Raw genomic sequence first — 25,232 nt, forward strand, 5'->3', positions numbered from 1 at the left:
CTTTTGACAGATGTGTTGTAACCCGAACGGAAGTTCCTAAACCCTAACCCAAAGACATTTGAAAAAAATGTCATCTGTACATCAAAATAATTTACTCAATGACACGTAGTAACATCTGTCATAAGAATTCATTCTTACTCATGACAGGTATCATGTCATAATTGTGACATAGTCATAAGAAGCATTCAAATCAGGTTTAACCAACTTTTTTAGGTGAATAATACTTTGGGGGAAGAACAAGTTCCAATAACAGCAGTTCACAACATTGATGAGTTTTTCTTCGTCGGTGTGTGATGGGGCACAGCTTAACATCATTATTTTTTTTGTTTTATTTTTGGTCTTGTGGTGCCTACCAGATAACATACAATTAATAAATAACACATTTGATGAAAAGTGTTGCACCTAGTAACACCAACTGATTAGTGATGATCACACTGGCATGCAACACATGAAATTGTGTTTGATGTTTAGAATTGAGAAGGTGCTGATGGTGTAGTGATACATTTGCCTGACTTCCCACTCAGTGGTGGTGTGATTGTGGGTGCAAATGTTTGTCTGCTCCATGTGTGCGCTACAACTGACTGATGACCAGTAAGCCAACAGACTGTCAGTAGCCAACTGTAGTGAGCTGGGATAGGCTCGAGCACCACTTGACCCAGACAAAGTTAAGCGGTGTTGAAAATAGATGCATAATATAATATTGAATTCTGCTTCCTTCCAGGCATAATTCATTTTGAGGTTTCCATCTGGTGCTTCAGCCATTAGAAGAGTAATACATTTTGAGTTAGTATAGAGAAGTTTGTTATGCGTGCGTTATACATCACGCAACCACAAATGACTAAACTAATGCATCATAAGATAAATCTACAGAATAGACAACTTTAACATAAACTGAGGTCAATGAGCTGCTCATGGCAGGAGGACAAAACTAAGCCACTCAATTATTGTTAAAGGGATGCTCATTGTTCCTCTCTGATCTTGTATCAACGCTGTAAAAATACCCTATATATATATACCCTTCTCTTAAAATACAAACTGACTCAGCGGGTTTTACTTATCAGGTTTAGTCTTTCTGTTCTCCTTCCCTGCTGGATAATGGGAACGAAATTGTACAGGCAAGACTTTTAAAAGCTGCAATTTAGTCAGGTATAAAATCACATTTTTTATTTAGTGCTGATGAATTATAGAATGCAGCTCTTGCCACCTTAATAAATTCTAATTGTTGGTAGCCATCACGGAGGGCTTAAACTGAAGCATGCAACAGTGGAATAAATATTTTTGAAAAATCAGGTAATTTTTGGTTTCTTTGTATGATGTTAAATTGTATTGTGGTATTAACTCTTTCAGTGCGAAGATGAGAAAACTTGTTAAATAGAATCCAAGAGTTGCATTATAACAATGACATTCTTCTTGACTATATCATCTTTAACTAGCTCCGCCGTCAATGGCGATCGACGTCCAATGTATTTGAACAGGGAGGACTGATCATTTATTGCCGGTCAAAATGCATTTGGCATCGATCGCCGTCAGTTGTATCATTGCAAGACGTGGATTTTTTTTAATTCTATCGCTGTCACCCCATGTTATAGTGTTATGGTTACACTATGAGTGAATGCTCTGACCATTCATCATCTTTTGAAGAAATATTCGCCACAGTTATGTAGATAATATTTTTTGTTAGGAATATATCTCCTGTACAGCCTAGTGTAGAAACTTAAGTTGTTACATTCATTCATTCATTAATCATCTGAACCGCTTATTATCAAGAGGGTCGCGGGATGCTAAAGCCTATCCCAGATAACTCCGGGCAAGAAGCAGAGTAAACACTGAACTGATTGCCAGCCAATCCCAGTAAAGATGTAACATTGCATTTTCTTTAATATAACAAAGAGAAAAGAATAAACCTAAAGGCTCCTGATTGGCTTCAACTACAGCCTATTTAACACTGAGCTTTCAGTGAGTATGAGGTTTCATTTCCACTGGTTTTAGCTGAGATGCATTAAAAAAACATGATGGGTGGGGGAGAAATAACGTGATTATTTTGACTTTTGGGTTAGTACTGCAGCTGTATCAGAGGCAGCACTACAGTAGTGTGTAATGGAATGTCATAAAGGTGCTATCTTTTTATTAGGAGCTGTATTCTGATACTCTCTTCTCTTCGCTGTTGATCTTTTTTTCTCTCTGTGTGTGGCCTCAATTGGTCTGTATCATCCTGCAAACAACTGTTACTCCGGAGTCTCAATGTGCTGTTCTGTCATCCCTCTATGTCGTATACCAGAAGCAGCAGTGCAGAACATATTATTGATTGGAGTCGATTTGTGATTCTGTGCAAGGTTCAGGAGGGAAATTACTCCAGAAGTATCCTTCAGGCTTCTTGCGGAGTCTGCAACACGCATACTTAGAGACCCACTGAGCTCTGATAGATGAGTGAAACTGGAGGAAGATAAACGCATATACTTCAGTCACCATATAGCTAATAGACTCCAGTACAAACCTGTTTATCGAGTTACCTTTTTTTTTTTTTTCCCCCAATTTTGTTTTTTTTGACTTGTAAATTATTATTTTTCCCTAAATCAAGGGTTGTCACAGTTGTTGTAGGTTTTATCACTGTCCAACATCTCAAGATCAATTGAAGAGTTGAGATTCAGTGATCATTTTTGGGCCAAAATAGGAAAGGTTAAAGATAAGCAGGCACCCTAGCACAATGTCACTTAAACCTACAAATCAAGTCAGAAATCTTGGCGTAATTATTGACTCAGACCTAAAATTTGATTGCCACCTAAAGTCCGTCTCTAAATCCGCTTATTACCACCTAAAAAATATAGCCAGAATTAAGGGGCTTCTGACTCAACAAGACATGGAAAAACTTATGCATGCATTCATTTTCACCAGATTGGACGATTGCAACGGTATATTTATAGGTCTCGATAAAAAAAAAAAATCAGTCAGGAAGCTGCAGCTAGTACAGAAGGCTGCAGCCACAGTCCTCACATTACACCGGTTTTGAAATCGTTACACTGGCTTCCAGTGAGTCAAACGATAGACTATAAAATACTACTGCTTGTCTACAAAACACTTAATGGCCTTGGACCAAAATACATGCTTGATTTGTTAGATTCCTATGATACATCTAGACCCCTAAGGTCGTCTGGAACCGGTCTCCTGTATGTTCCGAGAACAAGAACCAAGCAGGGTGAGGCAGCATTTAGTTATTATTCTCCTCACCTCTGGAACAAGTTACCTGAAGGGCTGAAGTAGGCTCAAACTGTTAAGTCATATAAATCAGGGCTAAAAACGCTTTTGTTAAGCAGAGCATATCCATAACTGTCTATATATTTCAATCTATTTGCTTTCTCTTCCTCTTGTGCTTTATCTCCTTTGCTGATTTCAATTATTATTGGCAGTAGCTGTATTTTTTTTTCGTGATTAAATGCGATTTTTATGTATAATTTTATTTCCTGTTTCGATTGTCTTTGTTTTTACGTTCTATTGATTCAATGTGATTTTTATAATCTTCATGTGATGTAAAGCACTTTGAATTGCCTTGTGTTGAATTGTGCTATATAAATAAATTTGCCTTGCCTTCAGTGGAAATTAGACTGTCTCGATCCCAAATGCTGATTGGTTAACTTTGCACGATAATGTACTCGCAGCTCATTTGTTGCTGTTGTATACAGTACATCCAATCCATTTGAATCGTGCACAAACACTGACAGCCCCCTTTACCACCGTCAATGGTCGCCGATGAGTAAAGACAAATGACTAAAGCCATAATTTATCAATAGAGGGCAAATAAAAGAATCTGACACAAATATTTTAGCAACTGCTAAGAACTTTGACTTTTCCCTCCAAGTCTCTTATTATTGTTTTGAACTGTCAAAGCTTTTCAAAGATACACTGCACTGCATTTATTTTTCAAAGTTTATATTTCCTGACATGCCTTGTCCCTGAAAAAAACATGTAATTTATATTGATACTATAGGATTCATTTATGCCTTTTTAATGTTCTTTCTTTTGTAGTTTCTATTCCTGTGTTTTCTTATGTCATTTTTCTGATGGTTTGTGTGCTATGGACACCCTGTTTGACTCCTGAATAAAGATCATATATTTGTCACCAAAATAAATTATTCGTTGTGCTGTAGCCATAATACATTCGGGGATTGACAGGGTTTTTCCTCAAAAGTCATTCAGTTGAAACATTCCCTCCTTCTGTCTGGAGACTTACGTAGCTGGCACTCCAAACGCTTAAGACCACTACCATATGTGCAATAACAAATCAGTGTAGAAGAATCTGATCTTTTCTGAGTCAATGGGGGCACGTCTACTCTTATTATTATTATTATTATTATTATTTGTTAAGGTCAAGTGAGGACTTTAAAAAATGTAGCAACTTCAGTGTTTAATGAATGCTGTTTTTTTCTCAAATTTGATGGATGCAAGTGGTAGAATAATTGCTTTGCTCTCTCTACTCTTTTCAACTTTAATTCTCCATTCCAGCACTTGTATAGATATGGGTAGGCACCTTAGATTAGAGAGTGAGGTCAATTTGAAATCAAAGCCCTGTATTATCTTGTCAGTTTAGTGTGTGACTCACTAGCACTATTTAGTGTTTGACCCTGACAATGCCTTGGAGAGTGTGCTGAATCTTAAAGTCCCTTTTGATTCATTTGGTGACAATTCCGAAGCCAGCTCGTTGCCAGTAAATTGCAACTCTGTACGTGGATGTGGGCAACTCTGTAATGAAGAACACAGATGTACTGCAAACTGCAGCTGCACTTCTGCAACCCCAACCCACATCAGAAAACTGCCTAATATTAGTCTGGTTTGTCAAAAAAAAAGCAAAGAAATTGCCATCTGCCAATTTAATTGTGGTAAATTTATAGCAACTGCTGTCAAACAATATTTAGACTGCAAATTCGAATCATGAAGAATTGTACAAGCAAAATGTCACCCTCTCTCTTCTGCCCACAACTCTGTCGCGCCAGAGACAAGCCGTGTAACTGCGAGGCACGTCATGTCCTCTTTTAGTTTTTAATCACTGTTGAATTCATCTCTGACATCTCGCGTCCCCTGACGGTATAAATTGCTGAACATGTATAGTCAAAGCAAACACAGCCATGAGCTTATTAAAGACACTGGGAGTGGAGAGGTGGAGCCTGGATCTGCCTTCAGTTGCTGCATTGGCTGTCTGCTCAGCATGGGGAGGGCTTGCAAGAGAGAGAGAGAGAGACAGGGAGAGTTACAGAAGAGTAGGGGCGCAGCACTCTTACTGGGAAACAGGCAATGCTCCTTAGTTGCGTCTCTACTGAGCAGCAGATTGGTTGCATCACAGATACCTGGAGAGCCGAGCACCGGCAGTGCGGGGGAAGAAGCGGCTGAGCACAACCTGCTACACTAGAATCAGAAGCTGTGCGTTTAGTGGAAAAACAAGTTGACCAAAAAGAAGCTGAAAAGATTATCAGGTTGAGAAAAGTTGAGGTGGAAACAGGGCAGGTGAGACGGACTGGGGTTGCCAAATGCGACTGGAAAAAGGTCAAGCAAAGACATAGGGACAACTTTTCAAGAAATGACTGATACTCTTAACGGGATTCCCCTTCAGGACATTGAAATCAAGTCATCTTTCACATCTCCATTCACTTCTTCGCTGGACTCTGTCATACTCAAATTACTCGGCTCAGCTGTGTGATTTGGGTTGGATGTAATTTGTTTTTCACCTTTTTTTCGGCTCTGGAATCAGTGGAGACCTGGAGGACACGGCGCTCGGTCCTGTCACCTCTGAGACTATGTTAGACTGTGTGTCAGGGAGATCTTCATCAGCAGCTGCAGCCCTCGAGCATGGAGAAGTCCAGCAGTGAGGAGTCAGCTATTCATCGTAGCCCTTCAGTAGAAAGCTGTGACTCTGATTTTCCTCAAGCGTCCACGTCTGGCCGCCCATTCGGTGGCCGCGGCTTCACTGCCGGTGCTTTCTACGGCTCCACGGGGCCTCGTAAAAACACACAGCAGGGTCAGGCTGCAACAGCGGCGGCTGAGACCGGCACAGGAGACAAGAGCAACAACAAGTACAGCTCACCCAAAGGGAGCAAATACGTGGTCTTTTACCTGGATCTATCCTTTGTGTTCCTTTTAGAATTCAAGAAGTTTAACATGGCAAGAGGCTGCCTCTGCTGTTTGAAGTATTTGATGTTCATCTTCAACCTCATCTTCTGGGTAAGTACTACGTTAAATTTAAAGAAATATATATTACTCAGTCATTTTGTGATGCAAATAAATAGTCGTGTTTGTGATTCAAAGTAAAAAAAAAAAAATACACGTAGTGGTTGCTCTTTATTATTTTAAGAGGGAAAATCTTGAAGAATCAGGGCTTGTGTAGTCAGTGCAATCATGCATTTCTAATTATTACATCAGAGGGCTTGTGCATGTTTCTTTTTTTTTCTTTTTTTTTTCAGAGTGCATGTTGCTATTCTTGGATGTCATGACACAGGCAGTGGCGGTGCACCAGCACTTCTTTTGTATGTGGTCAGAAGAAGGGAGGGAATGGGAGAAGGGTAGATTATGGTCGTATTAAGGATGACAGTTCAGTGGGGTCACATTCAGGGTGGCTGTATAGTGTTGTTTAGAATATTTGTTTTAGCCAGACAACAAAACCGCAAGTTTGACCCCAAAATGTTGAAATCATCATTTGACTATGGTGATTTGTGAATCTTGTCATTACTCCATTTTTCAATGTGTTTGCTGTTAAAGAAAAATGTGTGATCTAACAGTGTCCCCATAGCCAAACCTGCTGTGTTAATAATTTTGAAGGAAAAACAAGTGTGTGGTGGGTTCCACTGGTGGCCTGGCTGATCTTTTGTAAAAGTGGGAATCCCTTGAATGTTTACGAAGTGGATTATAAGGCTTATGGTTATGGGGCTAAAGTCTTTTGTGTGAATGCGGCCAAGCTCAAAGCATAAAACCACCCCGTATCCATATCAACTCTGGCGCATCATGCCACTGGCCTAACTGGGCCACACTAGGGGCTATAGAGATCATTAAGTACAGCCCAGCTGTGAACAGGTCAGCATTGAAAAATCACGCACGTACACATTCATCACACAAACCAACAACTCTCTCTTTGCCTGCTCTGTATACAAAAAAAAAAAAAAAAGACTGAGCTACACAAGTCCCGGGGCTGCAAAGAGCAGTTCTGTGTGCTGCTTTGGGGCAAGTTGCAGCATCTATATCATCCTTGTATCATTACTCATTTCAGAGAGAGAAGAACCAAGTAATTGGCAGAGACGAGCACAAGGCCTTCGGGGGGGCTTTTCAGTGCGCAGTGCCTTGATGTAAATGTTTGTGCAGGAGAATGAAGAAGCTCACAGAGGCTTAGTTGATGGGAGATTCTTTCATTCTGACATTGATTTACCTTGATACCGCATCTCTTGTGAACTCTGGAGTTCTCAGGCTTTGACATGTCTCCAGTTTCAGTTGGAGAATTCAACTGAATGTAACATTGTCATTGTGCACCATCAAAAAAACTGTAAGACTGAGAAACAATGGCACCGTAACTCCTAGGACTATAGCCCCTCCTGACTATAAGCTGCAATGCCAACGTTTCACAAAATGTGAGAAAAAAAATCCATATAATGTATATGCCACACCTATATGTATGACATAAGCCGCAGATATCAGGTCTTAATTAGGTGAAATTTTACACAGAGAGATGTTACACATAACTATATGATTGCTCAAAAATATCTTTACTCAATCAAAATGGCCAAGCATATATTTACAACTAACAATAGGAGGTGAACTGAAGGTGAAGATCCAGGGTCATCAAATCTACTGCAAATCATTATTTACAGAAATCTATGGCACTAACCTTCCACTACAAGACAAACCATATGTCTGCTTACTCAGACACTACAATGCAATTATTGTGTGTTATTTATCTATTAGTCATTTTTCTAGTTGGGTTGTTGAAAAATGGCAAGATGTAAAATCATGTTTGTGCATAAATGATCCTAGAAAATGTCATTCTGCCCCGAGTGACAAGAGTCAAACTGCATTCAGTGATAAAAAGTAATGTTTCAAGAGAGACGGCTGTAAAAGGCCAGAAAGTCTCCTGTTTTAAGTATTTTCTCATCTCCAAGTAGGAAATGAGGTCTCAGCTGAGCTTAGAGACGAGTTACACAATTTGATGTGGCTACTCTTTTTGGTATTCGACCATCTTACTGTGAAACAACTGAATGCAGGAGACGGAACTAAAATATTGACCACAACAAACGAGGCTAATGGAAAATAAACATTATTTATTAGACAGAAGGTAATTCTCTCCAAATTTCATTTTTAACATGTTTTACTCTTTTCTCCAGCGACGTTTTCAGTTTTTCCTTCACATACCTTCAATTAATTGTGCTTTAAGGGAACCTCGGACTTAAAGACTTGTATGCTCTAATGAGCCCCAATTGTTCTCTTTTACTAAAATATGTTATCAGAAACACATATATTATTGCTATGGATTTAAACATCTATAATATTTAGTACATGTTTTGACCTACGGAGGGCGCCATGTTTTACAATGCATGCTGGGGGTGATAACGCGGTTGGGTTGGACTGGGAGAATAACTGTTTTAGCTAGTATGACGACTGACATGATTTTGTCACATTCTGCTGCTGGTCAGATTGTTTTGTTACAGAGCTGTGGGATGAGTTCCCAAAGTCGTACCTGCATCCAATTCCAGCTCATCAGCAGTGTCTTTAGACCAATCCTAGGCGGCTTGCAGAGATATTGGCTTGCTGCCATTTGACAGTTTGTATATCCCTTTGTTGCTAGTTGCATCATTGCCTCGTTTTTTCATCTGTCTGCCTCTCACTGCGGTTTTTCTTCAAGTTTTTTTTTTTTTTTTTAATTGACCCAGACCTACTGACAGGGACCCTTATTTTGTCCCCCTATTTGTGATCGCGTGTTTTTTGGTGTGTTAAATAAACAATTTTACTCAATCATTACGTTATTGTTGTGTGATTGCTGCAGTGATCCGCATTTTGTAATTCCGAGGTCAAGCCAGCCGCACTTTCTTTTCAGTTGCATTTCCTTTTTAGGTTTTACTGCACAGACAACGCATGTGGGTTGCGATTTCTTTATAGGGCAAATAATGACTCTAACATCACGCGGAAGTGTAGTCCTATGCTCTACGGCTCGTCTGTCACACTGGAGTCACAGGTTCGAATCCTGCCCATTGACGTCACTGCCCAGAGTGCAATGCGTGACAACAACAATGGCGACCTACTAGTTAAACTAATTTTTAAAATTTTATAAAAAAGACATTTTTTAAGACAACATTAAGAGGGGTTTGGAATATAAAATTATATAACTCATACTAACATTTATCCTTTAAGAACTACAAGTCTTTCTGTCCGTGGCTCCCTTCAGGATTTAATCAGTTAATTAAAAAAAATACCAAAAATTTTAAACTGACTGAAATAGAATAAGAATTTATGTATTGATGTGTGACAGTTTTGGCTATTTGCACAGAATTAACAGATCAGGAGCATCCACTTTGTATGACTATAAGTCAACCTTTCGCAGTTTTCTTCAGGGGCAGTCTCGGGGGATTTGTTTCATGGCATTTACTTTTCCAGGTCTCTCGAAAGCTCAATTTGAGCTTAACCCCATTTCTGTGGCATAATCCCAGCAATGCTGCACACTCTTTATCACAATAGTTAGAAAATAAGCCTTGGATATGTTTTCAAATGTACAGTAAAGGTTCTCTTGTGCGTCAGCACACCATTAAGTGGCAATGTGCTGTCGTCTTCCCCACACAAGCCCTGTGGTGCAGTAACTGTATTCATTCCACAGTAATTTTCTTTTAATGAGCACCCACTATTCATATTTACTTACTTGTACAGGATTGATATTAATGATTTTGCTGCACTCAAAGCCCATTTCAGCCGCGGTTTAATCAGTGTCCTGAGGGAAAATAATTAGGTGAGGTTCAGGTTAGACGGCGACTTGTGGTTTGTTAAAGTCTCCTTTGGCGACAAGAAGTCTGATATTTTGCATTGCGGTGAAGGGTCGTGTCCAATACAAGGTTAGTGAGCGCGTGGCTTGAAGCAAGTCATTTAACCCTTGGGCACCTCCGAATGCATTTAGGAGAACAATGTGTTCGTCCAAAACCTGTCTATGCATATGTGGAAAATGCAAATTCAGGTGTCAAGGGGTTAAATGTCATTCAGATGCTTAGGCATTCAGGAATGTCATGAGGGAGTGTAAGAGATATTGTGACAATCCTGAATATGTGCTGAACATCTGACACTGTGAAAGTCTAAAGGTTGCTTCAAATGGTAGCCAACTTGGCCTCTGAAAGTCTGAATTCTCATTTTTGTGCTAACCAAACACAAGTTATCTCAGTGTCTCTTCTTTCTGGACCTTATCTGTCTTGTTATTCTAAAAACAAACCCACAACAACCATCTTGGAAAATACAGTCATCATCAATGCAAGGTCCAATTTAGTGGATTTAGAGTGGTAACTTGAAGTGAGAGGGCATCCCTTTCCATGTGCTCATCCTTTGATGCCCCCAAGCAGTTGTTCATGACCATCTGGCTCCTCTTTCTTATAAAGGATTAAATGAGTCTGAGCTGTGGGGGGAGTTTCGGCCAGATTAGAGCATTATTGGATGTTTCCGTCAGGATTGAGACCAGGGCTCTTCGCAGAGCTCCATGCATGAAGCCAGAGACCATCAGAGCACGGCCTATATGCCCTGTCAGTGTGTAACATAGTGGGAGGAGGAGGAGGACCCATCAAGTGCTGTTTGAATGTCAGGATAGGATGAACATGTCATGCAGTGTAAGATTTTCTGACCTTTTCACCTGCTGTATGTTCCATGACTACCCCCATAATCTCCCCATTCATGGTTCACGTCGTAAAGTGGCTTTCAGTGAAATTGAGCACCTGCACACGTACTATATTTTTACTGAAGTCTGGCAGGTGAACCACTCAGTATAAAGAAGTGTTTTTTGGATTTCTCAGGTGTACTTGACACAAATGACTCAGGGTACCTTTGCATTTTACTGAATATCGTTGCTTTTTTATTGAACTATTACAAACCATCCAAACAATAAATCAGGGGGGAAAATATGTGCTTAGGCAAGGGACATTATGAGATGGTATTTTTGTGCAAGGTTTGCGCTGTTTTTTTTTTTTTCTTTTTGGTGGGGTGGGGGTGGGGGTGTGTCGTTCTTTAGTATATTTTTTTTTTCTTTTTTTTTGTTGGACTAGCTGTACAAAATGGGGAAGCTAAAATAAAATGCATATAATAAATTTAATAACTACTTTTAATTCACAGCAATTAAAAATATATACAGGTAGTCCCCAAGTTACGAACGGGTTCTGTTCCTACGCTGGTGACGTAATCCGAATTTCCGCGTAAATCGGAATTAACCCTTTAAGTCCCCTTAAATACCGTCTAAACCTCAAAATAACTATCCAAAAACATGTATTAAATGTCATATTAATAAAATGATGGATGGATGGATGGATGGATGGATGGATGGATGGATGGATGGATGGATGGATGGATGGATGGATGGATGGATGGATGGATGGATGGATGGATGGATGGATGGATGGATGGATGGATGGATGGATGGATGGATGGATGGATGGATGGAAAATAAGATACTATACCATTAATGCTGGTGGATGGTAAAAAAACGTACACAGAGCATGGCAGCTTGTCCACAATTGGAGACACAAAAGTTCTTGTTTCACTGATGCTTACTGTAGTTTTACTTTTAAACCACAGAAACACTGTAGTACACTTTGGCCTGTGAGTGAACAAACAGGTAAATGTGACTTATGAAGCTTATTTAGGCTTGATTTCAGCAACTTAGGCGAGGTTGAGCTGCTTATGCTACACCGTTGCTTGCTTCATAGGACTCTACTTCCTTAGTAGAAAACAGAAGCGACCTGATTGGGTGTGCACTCACTATAATTAAACTTTGACCATTTAAATTTAACTTGTAAACAAATTATTATTCACAATATCATCCTAAGAAATGTACAATGACAATAGGAAAACAAAAACAATGCACGCAAAAAAAACCAAAAAAAAATAGGTTGCGCATTATGTACATTTAACCTTAGTGAGAAAACGGCTCCTTTAATGGCAAAACAAATGTTTGCTGGGAAACTTGAAAGCATTTACAATGACAAAAATACGGTGCTCAAACACACACTACACCGTTACGTGACAAAAAAAAAAAAAAACGGCTGGAACAAAGTGGCGGACGAACTCCGGCTTCATAAAGTTGAAATTATGTACAGTGAGTCGAGTACGTCGTAACCCAAGGAGTACCTGAATATAATGATGAAAAGTATTGCATTCAATATATTGTAAACTAATTGTATTAGGCCACATTATTTCACCCAGTGATTTACCAGTATGGCAAAATTGAGTGATTCTACTTTACTTTAGTTTACTTTACAAAAAAAAAAGTAAATCTTCAAACCGGTAACTGGCCCATACGTCTGTATGTGAACGCTGCCTTTTATCTTGTCTTGCATTTTTTCATGTTGCAAAAGATTGTATATCGTAATGTATTTTTTGTCCAATGTTGTTCATCACTATTTTATTTCTTCGCGTGTAGTCAGCTGAAGCTATGTGTGTAAGGATTCATGGGACAGAGGGGATACCAACGCAGACACTGGCACAAAAGTTGGAGATGAGCAAAATTCTTTGTTTGTTGTGTGTTGAGTGAAAGCCATGAGCAGACGGGTGCCCGAGCCAAAGGCAGACGGGCAAATTGGTAGGAGGAGACGAAGGACGGTTGTGCAATAGTACAGCTCAGGGTGGTGGATCCACGGAGAGGCAGATGAGGTCCAGGGAAGACGCAGGTGTGGAACTTCTTCATTGGGCGCGAACCACGTTTTTGGTAGATATTTTAAAGCATACATTTATACATTTTTGAATGTTGAGGATTGTTTTTTTGTAAATCTTTTTCAACTAAGGGCCTCAGGTTGGATATCCCATTATCAAGTAAAATGTAGTAAATGTAATAAGCTGTCTTGTATTTCTATTTTTCATTCTCAAAAATGGTTTTGCTCTTTTTTATTTTTAGCATTTTTAACTTAATCATGTGAAGCTGATACCTTGTGTGCGATGAGCTACAAAATATACAGTTAATTAACTCCCTTGCATACCCTCTTCTGGCATTAGGATATGGGTTGAGCAGCCACCCACATTCATGTTCTTTAGCTAGGTTCCCCAACTACTCGCCGAGGATCCAGGGACCTACCCTTTTGCTCCACCATCCACCTCACCTCTGTAAAGGCCTACAATTTCCTACCAAAACCTATTCCGGAAGTTTGGATCAGGAGCAAATCCTAAAGCTAAATCAGATAAATGCACTGAAACAACATAAGCTTATCCTGCGGTATAATGCCGGACAGAATTTCTGAAAAGGAAGGGGAAAAAAAACAAAATCATACATTAACTCATTCACTGCAATTGACATTCATTGATAAATCCATTTCATCCGAGATGACTGGAATTGAGTGATCATATTTCACTGCCATTGACAGGGATACGTGTCCAATCTGACTGGGAGGGCCCTCACAGTTAAAATGGATTTGACGTCCAATCGTCTATCACTTTCAATGGCAGCCAATGAGTTGAGGTGAAACTGACGAACAACCAGTGTGGAGAGCAATGCTGACTGATTCTCATGAAAATACAAGCATAAACTACTTGACAGGAAATTTAAAAAAAAAAAAAAAAAAAAAAAAAAAAAAAAGGTCAGCATTTTTGGAATAGAATATTGTTATTTTCAGCAAAGTGGCTGTGTTTAGGTGTCATCAGCTTATCTGTAACCAGTAACTGCTACAATTTAATGAAATACAATAAATGTGCTTCAGAATCTATCTACTTAAGTATATCACATACTGAAGTGCACGGGCACCGTTTTCTATATTTGCGGTTGTAGAAATATAGACATTCCCTGGTGGGGCCATTACGGTGTCTTATCAAAAGCTAAAGCCTCATCTGCTATTCAAGAAAATTGTTAGCTCAGCAGTATTGTAGACTTGTAGACTAAGGTATTTGTATCAAAGCTCTGCTTTCCATGAGGAGGAACCAACTATGATAATTTCCTAGGAATCTTCCACTTTCTCTGGAGGCAGCTGCTAGATTTTTGCGCTACAGCGCCTTGTCCAAGGCAATCCAATATAAGCAAACACACTGATTCAAACACTGAATCTGACATTTGAGGATTCAAATGTGGAGGCATTGACAGATTCCTGTCTGAAAAATCATCACTCTACATCTGTTTTGATGGAATTTCACAAACGACTTCACTCAAGCTTTTGTATTCCCACTGGGTTCGCAATGTGTTGTGTCAAAGCAATTTGTCTGGTTTTCATTTTCCATATCAGCACGTAGGTATCAGCGTGTTCAATCGTCTTTCATGGTTAGCTCAAGAAGCTGCATTGTAACAAAATGCCCCCCTCCCCCCCACACACACACATTTGTTCCTCTTTCACAAGCAGCACAACTGAACTGCATCAGTCACTGCCAGTGGAAACAAGGATCAGAGAAGAAAGAAAAGGATGAGTGAGGTAGCCACGTACGTTTAACTCATCCACTCCCACTGACGGCAATGATCAGGTAATCCATTTGTACTGGGAGGGCTAGCAGTGAATGATCACTTTTCAGTGCCACTGATGACGGGAGACGTCCAGTGCATTTGAACTGAGACAGCTGGCTGCAAATGGTCGCTGCCGGATTAGACGTCCATAGCCACGAACGGCAGCAAATGACTTAATGCCATCAAACCACCATGAATTGTCTCAAGCCTCCCTAAGAAGAACACCCTCAATTAAAGAAGATCCCAACTTTTGAAGCCATTGGTATATCTTCACTCGTCAATAGCAAGCCATCTTTTACACGCATTTCAGAGGGTCTAATTAGCATCATGTATAGATTGTTAGACCTTGATTCAGATTGACCGACCTCCTGGGCAAATATCTCAGTAGGCTTGCTTTGTCTATTCGCACCATCGAGGGAGTTGACTCTAATTTGCACATCTCGCCAGCTCCATCGATTTCTTGTCCGTGTTGTGTTGGCCGCCGACGCCATTAGCACACATTGCAGATCAACTTATCCGCTTTGTGTGTTACTGCTAAAGGATAGAGGTAACACAGGAGAATTAGTGTTGCTTGATGTTACTAATGCACAGTTGGTTGGTGAACCTGGTGAGGAGGAAGGCAGCTTTTACTAAGTAAAACTTAGGAAACACTGGACAAAAGGACTCATTCATTTAGGAAATGATGACCAAATAAAAAGCAAATAACAATAATTATTAGGGGTGTCAAACGATTAAAATTTTTAATCGAGTTAACCACAGCTTAAAAATTAATTAATCGTAATTAATCACAATTAATCGCAATTCAAACCATCTATAAAATATGCCATATTTTTCTGTAAATTATTGTTGGAATGGAAAGATAAGACACAAGATGGATATGTACATTCAACATACGGTACATAAGTACTGTATTTCTTTATTATAACAATAAATCAACAAGATGGCGTTACCATTATTAATTTTCTGTTAAAGCGATCCATGGATAGAAAGACTTGTAGTTCGTAAAAGATAAATGTTAGTACAAGTTATAGAAATTTTATATTAAAACCCCTCTTAATGTTTTCATTTTAATAAAATTTGTAAAATTTTCAAACAAAAAATAAACTAGTAGCTCGCCATTGTTGATGTCAATAATTACTTACACAATGCTCATTGGTGCTTAAGCCTATAAAGTCAGTCGCACCCAAGCGCCAGCAGAGGGCGACAAAACTCCGAAAAACACAACAAGTACACATTTTACTGTGATGTCATTTTAATCTGTTTGAGCGGGGCATTTGTGCATTAATTGCGTCAAATATTTTAATGTGATTAATTTAAAAAAATTAATTACCGCCCGTTAACGCGATAATTTTGACAGCCCTAATAATTATATAAACATTTTACTTCTTCTCTATAGTACAGGCTTTAAAATTACAATAGTTTACCACTGTAAACTGTAGACCATAAAAATAAAATATTCTGTCTTAAAGTTAATGAAGCATAATGAAGGCATATTCTGAATGTAGCTGACTTTGTAGATGCATCACCCAAGAGTATTTTTGTAAGCATTGATCAGTTTAAACTATAAAAAAAAACAACAACAAAAAACTGACTACTCATAGGTAACTAATGCAGTCTTTCTAATTCAAATCCAAGCACTTCATTGATGCCCTGCCAGAACTCTGAACTTTGGTTTGGCGTTGTTTTCCATGGCAAATGATGTTAAATTCCTAAATGTACGACCTTCAAGATATATATATATATATATATATATATATATATATATATATATATATATATATATATATATATATATATATATATTGATGATTTCCTTTATCAGTGTTCAAACACTTTTACTGCAGCAAAAATGAAATCCAATGAGCACATTGTTGCTTTTAAGGCTGTTGCGGTAATAACACAACACAGATGCGTGTCTACATAGTAGTGACTTGACAACTGAGGAATGAAAAATCAGATGGAACAACACTCCAAAGCTGTAAAGAGAGAAACAAAATGATCAGATAGAACTTGATAAGCCAGTGATGTTGCTTTGCATTCTGTGAAAGCACTTCTCTGATACACAGCAGCACGCCTCCCATGAGAATTAGAATGCATAGGGACTCTACTATCTGCTCTCCATTATTCATGCCTTAAACTCTCCCCCCATTGTCCCAGAACTGACTTTATTAGTTTAATATGGTATGGTTCAGTGAAATAGCCTGACTACTATCTACATGAATGTTTGAGTTCAAACATGAGAGACATTCAGTAGAACCACAAGCTTTGGCTATTGTGAAAGAAATGAGTTCAAAGTAACTTGTGAGTGATTACAGAGGTAATGCATCTGTTTCATATGTTGCTGCATACAGCACTGTATGTCCACTTAAGCTTTTACCATGACAGGAGGTCAAAACATGCACTTGGAGCTGTAAGAAGCGCACAATTGCTATATATTTCGCCAAAATTGAGAAATCATAAATATACCTTAAGGTCAGACGTCAAAAATATTGATCGTGGATTTTACACCATTCTTTGGAAATAGTTCAAGCAAGAATTTATTTGTAAAGGCTGTTGAGTTAAATATTTTCACTAAGGGCAGGCTAATAACTTCACGGTCATAATTTGCAGCAATGTTACTGTCAGTAAAAATAGAACAATAAGCTTTTCAAACATTTTCATATAGCCTCAAAATAACATAAACTTCCTGCAAATACCTATACAGTATGTACTGTATGTGAAGTGAACCACTGTGACATACAATATTACATCTTTAACCAATTTTATTGGAGTTGATCTTGTAAACATTTCATTTAATGTTTATTCTGTTGCTCATGACGTTTCCCACTAGTGTACAAATCAAATGTGCCCTTGTACATGAGCGGCGGTAGTTTATCATCACCTTGTCTTTTCTCCCCAGGAAGACCAATCAATGCTAATCTGCACCTATGCAGTGAATTAATGTGAACGTTCCTGCCTGCTAGTTGAACAACTCAGCATTTTCTGCCACCCAAAGGCAAATCACACTTGGGATCAATGCTTCACGGCTATACTCCTCGACTGCTGAGAAACTGAGAGGCTGGTGAATTTCCTATCATGTCCTCTGAAAGCAAATGCATTACTTCTTGATTGATGTTTAATCAACACTTTATGAAATGTATAGAGTTGCAGCTTCTTAAGATGAGTACAAACTGTATTTTAATATCATTTTTACTGTGCATTACCACCATATAGTATGAGTATTGCACCAAGGTACCAGGTATAACATATTATTTTGAAGTTCCCTACATTAGGAGAAATTGATGTAAAGTAAAAAAAACAGCTTTTACTGAAAAAGGCCACTTTGAGAGTAAAATTATTGTTTACACTTTAAAAATGTATTTGTCAGTTTAAAGAAAAACGAATGAGCATTATCGTTCCTCATTTTATACATTTAGGAATCTCAGGTTTAATTTTGAATAGAATTTTTACTTTGACAATTAGTATGTACAGCATGCATGTTAAGCCTTCAGCGCAATAATTTTTAGAAAACTTTCCTAAACGAATATTGGGTGGTGCCATCTTTGACATTTTTGTGCTACGGACGTCTGGGTTAGACAGAACACCATGAATTGTGGTTGAAGCAGACAGTTTAAAACTGCTGAAGCAAACCATATGAACCCACGGATTCTCCTAAAATCGATTCAGCACGATGTAGATGACACTGCGGGACTTTCTGTGCTGTGCTTGGTTGTGTGAACTCCAGGAAGCGCCTGTATATGCTCGGAAGTGGAATGTTTTGAACAGCATCCAGTTTCAAAGCGCTAGTATGGATTTAGCTCGCCATACGCCTTAAATCGAAACCAGCGGCAATTTCAACTCTAAATGGTCCACCTAAAAGATTGCATGTTTGTTCATATCACTTCAGCAATCGCTCGTGGACAAAATTCTAACAATCTGTGCAGCCTGTATTAACATGGAGCGTAGATGGATACGCCGGCCACTTGAGTGGCCATAATGAGGCGAAATTACAAATATTACAGCTGCCGAATGCAGAAGGGCTGACACTGATTATGTTGTTACAAGGAAATACTAGGTTAATTTTCACCTGGTTATAGTCATGGTATTTTTGAGCTCATCGCACATGTACATATAAACCCAAATAGTATGCCATTCTTTTTTATTGCAGATATTGATTGCAATAAAGCTTTTGGACAGCATGATTCCATTTCTTGTTTTTTTTTTGTTTGTTTTTTTTTAAAATAATTGGTGCATGTGCAAAACAGATCAATAAAGTACAATTTATAAAAATGGAAAAATAATCACGAAGGTGGAGCATAAGTCGAGTCTTCCATCATCAAGGTAGAATGCACGTAGTCTTGATATATGTCCATCAACGTAAGTGTGTTTTCCACCTGTAAATAAACGAACAAAAACATGTAAGACTTGAATTTATGCATTTGGGTAAAAAGCCCGTGTAAGACCTGTAATAGATGATCTTTTTCCATTTCTTTATCTTGAAGCTAATGCAAAGCTAATGATGTCTCAGCTGTGATACAACACACAGAATTGTAGTAATTTGAACATAATTGTACCTGTTATTGCTTTGTGGTGGCACTGTCTTGGTTCCACACCTGCCTTCATGAACACAAAATTCCCATATTCATGTATTAGGACATATTCAACTGGATGCTTCGGAGATTCTCAGGTCCCTGATTGCGTTTCCATCCACTGCCATTAAATCAATAAAATACATAACTATTTTGGTTGTGTGACTCTTAGCCATTTCTTCTTGTTGTCCTCCCATGTCGAGAGGATGGCAGATGGATGCGACATTTCGGAATTGTCTTTTTTTAAGGAATTTGATGAGTAATGCCACTCCAGCTCCACTGTTGTTTTGGTTGGAGAAAGTGAAAAACGGAAGTCGCGAGCAGAAATGCGGAAATACCTTGGAAACTTGTCTATACCCAGTACACTTGAACACAGTGTATCTTTACAAAGTGTTGCCAACTACTGGCCCGGCATGCATAGTGCAGTGATTTTTTTTCTTGTTTTTTTTCCATTGCTTTATTTTTTATAGATAACATTAATTTCATCTGTAGAGTAAACTGTTAGGGGGGGGGAAATTATCATTTATACTTGTCATTATCATATAAACTTAGTCTCAGTCCCACTTGGAAGAACCTGCTGAAAGAAGCCACTATAGCACCCCAGGGTGCAGTTTCTACACATCCCCTTACTCTTTATAAAACAATATGGGGAGACACAGGATACACTGGGCATCTGTGCCACAATACGCTGAAAATATGCGTGGAGAACATTGACTTTGAATCTGTTTATTTTACATGTGTCATCTTGAATTTGGGTCAGGGACTCAGGCGCTCACTGCCTGAATGGTAATGAGCCCACACTGCAAGCTAGGCTCCAACACGCAATGAGGCGCACACACTCATTTGCGTTGTTAGCCGTAGCAAATGAGACAGATTTATGCCTTAAACATTAGAGCATGTATTGATTTATTTAGCCAAACTGCCACAGATTAGTGCTGTGTTATAACTCAACCATAAAATAAAGCATAATGTAGCTTGCAAGGTTACATTGCATAAGTACACTGCCAGACAAGATGGTATTCAAATGTCAGACATGTTTTTATGGTTATTTTTTAATGGGGCCATTTGAAGTGAATTATGCGGTGAGCTGTGTGTTCAGCCTGTCCTGCGAGATGTTACATTGTTTACTGCAGCTCAGCTGGATTTTAATTCGGAAGCCCAGGTCTCCATTAAAGCAGGTTGTTGCGTTGCTCTGGTTATGTCCGATCGAATTTGATTTTTGTACGTGAGATGAAGCAGAGAAGAAGCTTTGATAATTCTGCTGAAGATACAAATGTAACAACTAATGAAGACACTTGGCCATGCCACAAGATAAGAGTCTTTGACTGTCTCGCCGTACAGCAAGCCCAGGTTATTGGCAGCTATACAACATGCAAATTCATTCTCCGGCTTATCGCCACAAACATAAACTGTCCCCATGACATTGGCCGCTTCTTATCACGCCACAGAAGCAAATTGTTCCTCTTGTTTATTTTACGCCAATTTGCAATTACCGCCTGCACTCACAAACACCAAGGAGACACTCCCACTTGTATACATTTATTTGCCTAGATTTGATGCTTGTACAATAAATCCTCTCTATTTTCTGTTGGATTTTTGCAATAGCACTCAATATGATGCCGTGCAATTCTACGCAGGTACAACCACAATACACAGTGTGTATAGTTTGGGGCTGTCACTAGTTGTTAATTCTGCCTGAATGTCATGAGTTACTCTTATCAGGGCACACACTCTTCAATAGTGGTTGAATTGAGACTGTAGTAGAATTGTGAGAGGAGCTCTGTGTTTTCACACCAAGGTTACAGGAAACATTCCAATTTGAGATATCGATTAAGAGAAAATCATTGTAGCTCCCGTTCATCCATGGAGTGTAATAGTAATGATTAGTTTTGATCTTTTTGCCTGTTCATGCACAGTGTAGTGCGGCGAGATTAATCGTAATCACTGTTTTGTATAGTTACAATTGGAGTTCAGACCATTAGTTACCTGTTTATTTCATTCGGGTCCCCTGTTGTGGTTGTTTTAAATGTTCAGCAAGAATCGATTGCGTGGTGTTCCTCACACACAGATTTGGCACTGAAGGATCCAATCCTAGGATTTTTTTTACCCCCTTTGCCCAGATTTTCTGAAGACAGACTAGTAGCCCACAAATGCTTTGGTTCTTGGATTGGAATAAGTGATGTATGACAGCAAGGAGGGAGGGAAAGAAGGACAAATCCTGAAGAGAAAAAGAGGTGAGCAGCACACTGATCTTTGGTGACAGCTCCCTTAGAGGTGAATCACTCTCATAGTCCCCTTCAGGCTGAGTTTAGCAACATTCTCCTTTACATTTGCCAGATTGAGAATGTGTGAAAACAACTACAAATTTCACATTAGTTGTCCACCTTTGATGGATTACCCCATGTGCCCCCTCCTGCAATTTGCAGTGAACCGTTAATTAAGTGTTCTCATCAGTTAAATGCCGTCACTGATTTGAAGATTATCCGCGCAATAAATCATTCAAGAGAAGCGATTATTGCAGTACTGGTTTTGTAGGCTAGTGGGCATTATGCTATAGACCCCAATCACGTGACGTCACAACTCCGCCTCCCTGACTGGTATCGCCATATTGTCCGTCAGCTCATCGTGTTTACATATTACCGCTACGTACATTCCTCCTATTACTGCGTGTTTTTCTGCTTGTCTAGGGGATCACCGCCTAGTAAACAATCCCAAAAACCTTCCTGACAATCGTTAACATTGTTGAATCAAAATGGTGAAGGGATGTGTGGTGGTTGGTTGCAGTAACAGGGAAGATAAACGGTCATTTTAGTAGTTGCTGTGTGCCCATTGTTAAAAGGGCAAATCTCGAAAGCAGCACGGTTTGTTTATCTCGGTCCATGATGCGTTTGTGTTGACAGCCGTTAGACAGCGGCGAAAACATCAATATGATGCCAACACGATCGCAGACGTCATTAGACTGAGACTATGAAGCTTGTCGCCACATTCACGCAGCAAGAAGGTGAGCGCAACAACAGGTGTTGTGCCGAAAAATAACCGCCCTGCATGAACTGTCCCCACTGACGGGAGCGCCCACACAGAAATGACTTTCTTGTACCGTGAATATATATTATTTTACTCTGCTTGGACTAATAAATGTCATACCTTTGTGATTGTCATTGGGACATGGTCGTGAAAACCTGTAGACTAATACATTTCTGTTCAAAGATGGTTATGTGGCCCAGTCCACAATTTGTTACTAAAATACATTACTAATATTTTGTGTAACTTAATTATTTAAAACTGATCTTACAGTCGTAAATCCATTACTGTAATGCGTCCATGAAAACATTTGATGTTTTCACATCAATAAAGCGTTATAAATAAGCGCTCCCGGCAGGGGGAACATTTCACGCGGGGCAGCTATTTTTCGGCACACACCGGTCCATTGTCGATCAAATTTCATTTTACAGTCGTGACAACGGTGACGCTCAGCTGACCAAATGTCGGTTTATATTCGGGCCGGTGCCGATTTTGGGTACCCGACTCCTCATAGTGACATAAACTGTAGTATCATTGGAAATTTTGTGGTCTCAGGACGAGCTCTGACGCACAGGACGGGACCAGCCGGGAGGAAACATCGGTTTGGGCATCAAATATGGATCTGGCGACTGGATTGACCGAAGCTGTTCCAAATAACGGCTTTTATGCAACTCATCCAATGAGTTTACAGCGTCTGAAAGCACCGGGGCTTCCATAATTTGCAAGTGAATCCACTTTTACAAACTACGATCATTGACAATACGACACACAATGACGGACAATATGGCGGCACAATACAGCGATCACGTGATTGTGTGACGTTGGTGATTGGGGTCTATAGCTGGGTTCCAACCCACAGTGTTGTCCCTGTTCACTGCTCAGGGAATTTTCTTCGGTACCAACATTATCATTTGGAACACCCTGCTATGTCATTAGCGGGTTCCTAGTCTCTGGTCTGCACCGAAGAAAACATTTCGTTATGTTACCAAAAAAAAAAACAACTGGCGTTCATAGAATGTATGTAACAACAAAATATCCTTAACATTCGTGTTGATTAAATGTTATTTGAGAAATATGCGCTTTATATGACGTCATTCTTCTGCATTACATTAAGGGGAATATTGCTTGTCATTTTGTGGCAAAATGAACAATTGTTCACTTATTCTCTCCACTCTACGCAGTTCCCTTTGAACTATTACTGGCGGTTTGGAAACTAACTTAAAATGGCTTTACAGCCTGTGCAGTCCACTTTGCAGGGCACTTCAGGGCAATTGGAACCCAGATGATGTCTCAACAGGCTAAGCTGGAAAATGATCGTCATGTGGCCTTGAAATCAGATGCAATGCAATAGAACTCTTGTTTTAGTTGTTTTTGGAGGTCAGCATGCAGGAGTTACTCTCTGATGTGCTCCAAGATAATTGGTATGAAACCCTCTCAACAAGAAGTGACCTCATTTTTAGCTTAAGCAACACATACAACCCTAGGAGGCTAAAAACTAGATACAACAAAAAAAAATACATAATGACTCATTGTAATGCGGGTGAAGGCTTGATGCTTGAAACAGCATGCCTGATGAATCCATATTTTCAACAAAAACAACCACTACTCAATGCTAACGAAAAGTTCAGTTCATTATGCATTTGGCAAAAGGCTTAAAGAAAAAGAACAATGAAGGTACTGCATGTATTTTTATAATGCAAAGAAGACTGTGCTTTTCATGGTCATTTCATTACGTACCTCGCTAGATGTAACACAATATGATGCATCGCAATGCTGACTGCAGTTCCAAAAATGCTTTTAGACTTTCTGCAGTTGCATTTTAAAATCAGCTTTTCAGTCACAGCCATTAGTGGAAAACCCTGCAGCATTCCTGTGTCACTACAGTAATATTTGTTGCTGTTTTTTAGCAAAGAAAGTGAAAAGTAGGGACGCGGTTGGGTTCAGGCTCAAGTAAGGCTTGTTAACTCATCACAAAACAACCAAAGGACCTTCATTATTTATTAATGAGTCCATCAGCATGTTTTGAACTGTCTGCACAAACATGTGCTCACTGAATGTAGGCTACTGTTGGTTTCGTTCTTGTTGCGGCTATGTTATCTTAACTTTTGCAACTATGAAAGATGAAACCATCGATCAAAACAAAAAAAAAAACAAAACAAAAAAAGAAAACTCAAACTACTCATGATGATCTAAAAATATTCAATTGATAAAGACGAAGAGTTTGGCAGGCCACTTTGCACACAAGCCGATTAGAATGTTCACTAGACTGTGTCATAATAATAGCAGAGGCATGCACTCTGTCTGCCTTTTCATTATTCCGTAGTTGCAGGGAAAGCAGCGTTTCTTTTTTCCTTTAGAATGTTTTCAAAGAGGGCATGGGTGTTTTCAATGATCATGTTTTAGTGCCATTGACGGCGATAGAAAGTCAATCCTTTGGAACTGAGATATCTGGCAGTGAATAATAACTGCCAACCCCTTAACTGAATATGGATTGAACAACTATCACAACAATGGCAGGTTATTCATTAAAGTGCCGGTGACAGCATTAAAAAAGTCTTTAAAAGCATTATTATGGGAATTAGAATCATATTTTGAGATGATTCCGACTATATGCAACAATTTCGCAAAGCGTAGATGATGAGAAATTAGTCCTTTAATCTGCCGTTTACATTCGCCTGTCATTATAGCGCTCTGGCGTCCCCAGCTGGATGATGATGTCAGCTGGGTCACGATTTCATCTGATTTAGAATTCAGCCCATTGAGGGAGGAAGATTCAGAATGAGGAAAATAAGACAGAGAGGAGCAAAATGTCATGAATGTTTCAATCTCTCTACTCCAATATTTTTACAGGATATTCTTTTTATCTCACTATTTTGCCCCAATTGCTAAATAGATGGTATGGTCATGACAAATAACAGTCTTGTGCTAAATGGAATATGAAATATTAAAAATGCATTTATTCAGTACGACAGGGCAAAATTACTGCATAATGGTCAAAACTGTCAACTTCTTCCTCTCCCTAA

General features: G+C 39.2%; 1 protein-coding gene across 5 annotated transcripts in view; it reads left to right on the forward strand.

Moving 5' to 3' along the window:
* Positions 1–25,232, forward strand: part of tspan9a (tetraspanin 9a) — a 332,421-nt gene that overhangs the window by 171,530 nt on the left and 135,659 nt on the right. For 4 of the 5 annotated variants that reach the window (XM_057837779.1, XM_057837777.1, XM_057837780.1 and 1 more), the window contains one exon: positions 6,128–6,207. In XM_057837779.1, coding sequence (XP_057693762.1) covers positions 6,145–6,207 — 63 coding nt within the window. In that variant the 5' untranslated portion in view covers positions 6,128–6,144. Of the gene's footprint in view, positions 1–5,248; positions 6,208–25,232 lie in introns of those variants that run through there. The other variant, XM_057837776.1, reaches the window with a different exon arrangement.

This window comes from Corythoichthys intestinalis, chromosome 5 (assembly GCF_030265065.1).
Source record: "Corythoichthys intestinalis isolate RoL2023-P3 chromosome 5, ASM3026506v1, whole genome shotgun sequence".
NCBI lineage: Eukaryota > Metazoa > Chordata > Actinopteri > Syngnathiformes > Syngnathidae > Corythoichthys > Corythoichthys intestinalis.